This window comes from Mus pahari, chromosome 16, assembly GCF_900095145.1.
Source record: "Mus pahari chromosome 16, PAHARI_EIJ_v1.1, whole genome shotgun sequence".
NCBI classification, from domain to species: Eukaryota; Metazoa; Chordata; class Mammalia; order Rodentia; family Muridae; genus Mus; species Mus pahari.
Window position 1 is genome coordinate 58,984,558 of NC_034605.1, and position 6,844 is coordinate 58,991,401.

The window sequence follows — 6,844 nt, forward strand, 5'->3', positions numbered from 1 at the left end:
GGGCTTCCTGTAATCTTCCCCATTCTGAAACTTAAAGGAAAAGTTAACTTCTGGCCGGCTAGTGCCATTAGCCAATTGTCAGACTACCAACAAGCACTGCAACCAGACAAAAGTCCCCACTGGGATTTCTCTAGGAACAAATGAAAGGCCTGGCTATGGCCCCTGAGGACTAGCCGAGGAAAGCCCTTCTCTATGGGACCCCCTCCCCCACACTTGGAGCTGCAGCGAGTAGAAACGCCCATGTGTGGAGGGCTATGCCACCCTAACCCGAAGTTTTAAGGCAGCTGTTGATCTCACTCGGGGACAATGCATCCCACTCCTCACAGCTAGGAGGACCTCGGCCTTCACGGACAATACTTTAAAGGCGTTGTTTACAAATCAATTTCCTCTTCTAAATAGGGCAGCTCCAAGAGTAGGCCCTTCTACTTGCCCAGACTAGGCCCACCTGTCCCTGGGGCTTCCTAGCCAGTGGCCACACTGTATTGATCTTTTTAATCCCCTCCCTTTCAAATACGGAGCCAGCTGATGTGGAGTTCCTCAAAAGACACCCGGCCCCTACCTCTACAGGTAGCTGCGGATTGGGCTAATTCCCCACTAGAAAGTCTTAATTGGCTTAGGGGGTGCCTGAACGTTCTCTCTTGTGTTTACAAGGCAAAAGAATCGATGGCTCACAAGTGCCTTAATCTGTCCCTCTAGTTCTTGGCTATAGTCAGGTGCGTTTTATTTTTAAGTTGTTTTTGAAATAGGATTGGAGGTTTGGAGACGGTGGGATAATATTTCACTTTACAGGTGGAGCTGCCAAGGGGATGAGGGGAAAGCCCCAGAGACACCGCTATTAGGCAAGGAAGCTGGTGACTACTTTTTTTCTTATTTTTTTTTTTATTTACACGGAGCATCTGCAGTACAAAAATGTAAACTTTGATAGCTCATAATAATAGAATAAATTCTTTATGTACAAAAATACATTTTCATATGAATGAAGCATCCTGAATAAATTAAAGTACCCTCCAGTCCGGTGCCTGAATAGCTACGCTAGCACTCAGGTTCTTCCTGGAGCAAGCCCACAGTGGCGGGGGTCGGGATCCATAATGCATGAAGCCCACTCCTTGTGGCTCCTTTTTAAGCCTTGCCATTGTATTGTCAGCCGGCTCAAACCGAATTTTCATGCTCGTTTTTCTTCATTAGAGTTCTACAAATTGTAAAATTGACTTTTCACCTCGTCTTCAGGGGCTCATCTGTCCCTTTTCCAAATCACACTGAAGTGGTGGCTGGGGTCAGTCCTGAGCCAGTCACAAAGGAGGTTTTGTGAAGTTCAGAAAGTGCAACAAAAACGAAAGGCCGTCTGGGGCGGGCGGAGGGGGAGCGGTGCTGGGGGTGGAGAAACAGACCGAGGGGCAGCTTCTGTGAGGGTGCAGCAACCCAACAAGTGGTCAGGTATTCCCCCTCCCCCACCCTTTAAAGCTCCCAGCATCCACTTGGGGGTAAGGGTGCCCCCCCCAGGCTTCAGCCAGTTCCCCATCTATTATTGCTCTTAGACTGGGGGAGGAAGAGCGTATTGATGTTGCCTTACAAAGGCCTAGTGGTACGGGATGAAACAGGGCGTCGTGTGGAGCAGGTCTTTGGGCAGGCCGGGAAAGGAGAAAAGGGGATCACCCGGGCCATAGGTGAAGTCTTCTGAAGCCGAGGGACTACTGGGGTCAGAGAGTGGTGACGCCACGGTGGCGCAGGGGGAGGCAGCGGCCCCGGAGCTCCAGGACTCCGTGTCGCTGGCGGGGCTCGGGGGCCCGGGCAGACAGGGGACACACTGAGGAGGCAGGAGGCGCTCCCGGGCATTGCCTCCGGGGAGCCCTTGATCTGCCAGGCGCAGTGTCTCAGCCAGGGCCCAGATGTAGTTATAGGCGAAGCGCAGCGTCTCAATCTTGGTGAGCTTGGTGTCGTCGGGGAATGAGGGTAGCACGCTGCGCAGGGCGTCCAGCGCAGCGTTGAGGTTGTGCATGCGGTTGCGCTCGCGATCGTTGGCTTTGACGCGACGACTCCTCCGCAGGGAGTGCAGCAGAGCCTCGGATCGCACCCGCGCGCGACCTCGCCGCCGCCGCCGCTCCTGCTCTTCCTCCAGGGCACTGGGAACATTCGATGCCCCGGAGAGGACGGGCGCGCTCCTCCGGGCTGCCACGGACAGCCCCGAGGTGGAGGCTAGGGGCTGGAGCCTGGCACAGTCCTCCTCGTCGGTGAGGAAGCTGGACAGGTCGCTGCTGCTGTTGCTGCTGGCGCAGTCGAGATCAGAGAGGCAGGTCTCCAAAGGGGCAGGCATCGTTGCAGTGTGCAGGACCGACAGACGGACAGGAGGTTTGGAGGGCTTGGATGTGGGCCGAGAGCACGGCCTTCGAAGCGCACTTACTGTCCGTACGACCCGGGGCTAACCTGTGCCTGCTGCAGGCTCGAGGGCCGGGGAAGATCGCAGGGGCTCAGGGAGGGAATGGGCTTGGCCCTCCTCGCCTCGCCTGCCGGGGCCACGCGCCGGGCTGGTCTCCCGAGTGATGTCGCCGGCGATCAGATCAGCTCGTGTGAGCACCGAGTGTGGCACACGACCGGCCTCAGGACCCCTTAAGTACGGCGCGCAACAATGGGCGCCCCCCTCCCTGGCCACCTCCGCCCCCGAGGCGGCGCGGGTGAATGGCGAGAGGCGGCAGGTCAGCCCCGTGCGGCGCCTGCTATTTGCATAATTTATGCTCGCGGGAGGCCGCCCCCGCCCAGCCCCCCTCCTGGAGCGTGCCCGTAATTACCGCCGGCCAATCGGTGGCCCGGCCTGCCCCGGGAGCCGGATCAAGCGAGCGAGGCCGGGGCATCTCCGGCCGGGAAACCCCAGCGAAGGCGGGGGCCGGGGGCGATTAGCGGCCGGCCGAGGCACACTCCTCCCAGGGGCGCGCGGGTGCCCCTCGCTGGGGTTGGATGGGGAGGCGGAGCCCTGGCAGAAAGCGTGAGCTGCGTGGAGGGGAGAGCTGGGCCTGAGGCTGGAGGCTGGTTCGCATCCCTTTGCCTGCTTCTGAGGGCCGGTGTGAATTTGAGCGAGTGGTTTCCTCTCTCCAAGTCACCTCTTGTCTATTTAGACGAAGGTGGACACAAGTGTAGCTCTGGATGATGATGTTAGACCTTTCTCAACTAGGTCTCCGGGTAGGGCGCTATTGCGGTGAGCAGCGTCCTCCAATTAACTATTGGCATCTAAACAGACACAAAGAGAGGACCAGTAAAGAGCTACAAGTCTTGGGGAGGGATAGATGTCGCTGCTCCGCCAAGGTTAATGAAGAGAGCAAAAGAAAGATCTAAAGATCCAATGAGTTCTCAGACTGAGTTGGGTCTTGACCCCACTCTGCCCCTGCCCACGTACCCCTCCTCAAAGACTCACGAGGTAATAGGGGGTGTGCCGACCCCCTCTTCTCCTGAAACCTTGCTCTCTCCATTTCCAAGCATCCTCTTGTGCCGCACGTTTTGGAATGGTGCCAGCCTCAGGGGCCCAACCCAGTACCAGGGACTTACCTTCTGGCCAGGAGAGAGATGTCCCACAGAAGGCTGAGCAAGCACACAGTGGAATTCCGTCCCCACCCCTTCTGCCGATTTGCCTATAAACTTGTCTAGTCCAGAGAAGTGTCCTCATTCTGTGGGTCGAGTTATTTTCCTGTTTGACGACCGCAATAGAGGCCCAGGCAGCCTCTCAAAGGCACCTGAGAGGAGTTATTTATTAAGGAGCAAACCTGGATCCTGGGGTCAGGCATTAAAAACAAAAGGAACACCCTGCCCCCCCCCCCGTGATATCTGAGTGGTGGCCTCAGGCCTGGTGAAATGCCTAGCCTGCTGTCTTTGAAGGAGCTCTGCCAGGACACCTGCGCCTTCGTGCTGTGGAGAAAGCACTGCCTCTTTGCCCATGGCTAGCTCTTGCCCCATGGCTCCTTCCCTCTGCGGCAGCTCGTGTAGATACGACTTGGGCAGAAAGCTAGGACGCAGTTACACATTAGGGCTTGAGGAGGTTTGTAAAAAGTGACAGGAAATGGCTGTAATCAGATTATGCAATGGTAGCTCTGGGGCAGACTCTTCCTCTTTCTGTCCCTGTGACAGCTTCTAGTGGTCCCAGAATAGGCACCAGCCTGACCTTATGACAGTTCCAGACCCTGTTTTTATTTCTTTGGGCTTCCTTAGAAATTACCACACTACAGTGGGTGCATTAAATCTACAGATCGCTCTTCTGAAGCTCAGAAGGCCAGAAGCCCAAAACCAAGATGCCAAGGGGCTTAGTCCTTTCCAATTTCTTGTGGCTCCTGGATGTCCTGGTCACTAATTCATAACTGAAGCATCCCACTCTGCCCCCTGCCTTCGTGGATCCTACCCTGTGTTGACTATGTCTTCTTAAGGAGAACTGCAGGACTCTGGGCACTGCTGAATCCAAGATTCCAGGCTCTCACTTTTATCACATTCTCCAGAACTGTTGTTCTAGCTAAGGTTACATTCTGAGGCCATGGGGGTCCAACCACTGAACCCATGATGGCCCCATTTCTAAGTCAGACCAGCACCATTGGAATAGTATCCATGAGGATTTTAACTGCCCACCTCTTGTAGTATCAGAGCGTGAGAATTCACTCCCCGGCTCTGACAGTTAGTCCAGGCAATTTAAAGTTCATTCCATCAGACTGAACACTGACTCTGAGCTGGTGACATTTTAAAGGTCACTTGAATCATGGCAACAATCTGGAAGAGCCATTTATTGGTCATTGGTAAAAGAGGTGGCCAGGAGGTAGTGGATGTCCAACCAGTCTGCCAAGTGGAGCTACTGAGCTCCGTTTGCCAGGTGTGTGTCTGTGGCAATGGAAGCAGGCCCATGCTGCCAAAGCTTAGAGACTTGCACTTACTTTATGTGGAGGTGGGTGGCTTGCTCTGGACTGGCTGTCCTATTAAGCCTGGGGTGCAGAAAGATGGGGGTGACTGGCTGAGGGAGGCCCTGACTCCTAACAATTGTTTGGTGGGGTTCCGCACTAGTAGAACTCCTGAAGATTATTTATTCAGCCCCTGTACCTCAAGCGCAGGAGACAGAGGTATGAGATGAGGTCTTTTCCCCAGTCTACCTCATGTGCTCCATTGACACTACTGAGTGACACTACTGAGTGTCAATCCCACCCCATGCTTTTTTGTCACAGATCTCCAACAGAGACACTTTAAGCACCTACTGCCCAGCTGGCCTAGGCCAGCCAGATCTATGAAGAGAAGAGGCCTCTGGTCTTGGGGAGGGGAGACATAGCTTCATAGCTTCGCAGGGCAGTCATGGGCATCTGGCTTATGGTGTTGAGAGGATCCTTAAGGAGCAGATCTGAAGAACACTTCCCAAAGGGAAAGAAACCATCAGAGATGGCTTTAGTCAGACTTGGGAGGTCTTGAAAGAAGAATTGGATGGAAATAGACAATCCAGGCAGGGGTGGGGGTCAGGGTGGAGGAGGGGACAGAATGAGTATAGAGATCCATCTGGGTGGGGGTGGGGGTCTTCTGTGGTAAGAGATAGGCAGCTGTGGTGGGCCTTGAATAGTTATAATGGCCTTCCTGCCTCTTCCTCCTGTCTTCTCTCTGAGCAGGACTGTGGCTTACTTACATTTGTCCCATGTTCACTGGTAGAGGAGACAAGAAGCAACCAAATGATTTTGGCCACATAAGTGCCATAGCCTGTTTGCTACCCAGAGAGCCATGTGTCCTGACTAACATGGGCTACACCTGACCACAGAGGATGCCTTCTTGTGTGCATGAGGCCCCCATGAGCTCATAGTGGATCCAGGCTTTCTCCTACCACTGCCCACCCTTCCCACATGACCATGAGTGGCTTGACCAGGTGGACATCTCCAGCTTGCACTTCCTGTTCTTGTGGCAGCTGTGTCCTTGTCCTCTGTAGGAGTGGTGCCCGCAGGCTGATTTGGGTTAGGACACAGGGCTCCAGGGTCCCTCCTAAAAGGTGTTCTGAGGACAGAGCAGGCTCTGAGAAGGGCTTGCTTCTTCTATGAGGGGATGCATTCCTGCCAGGGAGGCGCACATCTGTGGGCACTCCCGTTCCCAGAGAATAACTGGATGTGATCTAGGCAGGTAAGGGATCCAACCACAGCAGGTGTTGAGGTGGCTGATGCTGTACCAGGTGTTCTGGCTGACTGATGGGTGAAGCCTCCAGCTGTCAATCCACAGGGAGGCAAGAGTGGGTGGAGCAGATGTCAGGAAAGACTCAGGACTATGCCAGGGTTTCTGGGCAAGGGACTGACCGACTGTAGGCACATGTACCTAAATCTAGGCAACCCTAGAAACCTGACTCTGGGCTCCTGAGGGGAGGTAGGGAGGCAGTGTTACTTCCTTATGGAGGAGATTTTTCCTGCTATCATCTTAGGTAATGATGAAGCAGGATTTCTATAGTAAGAAATGGGCCGAGGGGCTGTCAGGGTGGGGCAGGGTCTCTAGAAGTCTTTTTTTTTTTTAATGGAGAAAGACTAGATTGGGGGTGAAAGCAGTGTTAAATTATAAACACACACATACACATAAGTACACACACACACACACATACATCCTTGCAGCCTTTTGTGGAGGCAATTCGGAGTCAAGTGGCCTCTGTGCCACTTACCCTACCCGCTGTAGAAACACTTAAGTCTGACATCGAATAAGCAATCTTTAAGAGATCCCTCGCTAGCAACCAGGGTAGGGTGGCAGGTCACTGCTCTGAAACGACAGGTTCGGGGCTGATGATCTGAGTGTGTGTGTGTGTGTGTGTGTGTGTGTGTGATCCCATCTCATCGATTCTGATTGATCAGATCAACTATTAATTCCAAGTCTA

At 54.1% G+C, this 6,844-nt stretch overlaps 1 protein-coding gene across 1 annotated transcript; it reads right to left on the reverse strand.

Annotated features, from left to right (window-relative positions):
• Window positions 1-866: 866 nt before the first annotated feature.
• Window positions 867-2,576, reverse strand: Neurog1 (neurogenin 1). The gene has a single exon (XM_021215883.2). The coding sequence runs from the start codon at window positions 2,309-2,311 to the stop codon at window positions 1,577-1,579; it is 735 nt and encodes a 244-aa protein (XP_021071542.1). The 5' UTR covers window positions 2,312-2,576; the 3' UTR covers window positions 867-1,576.
• Between the last annotated feature and the right edge of the window lie 4,268 nt (window positions 2,577-6,844).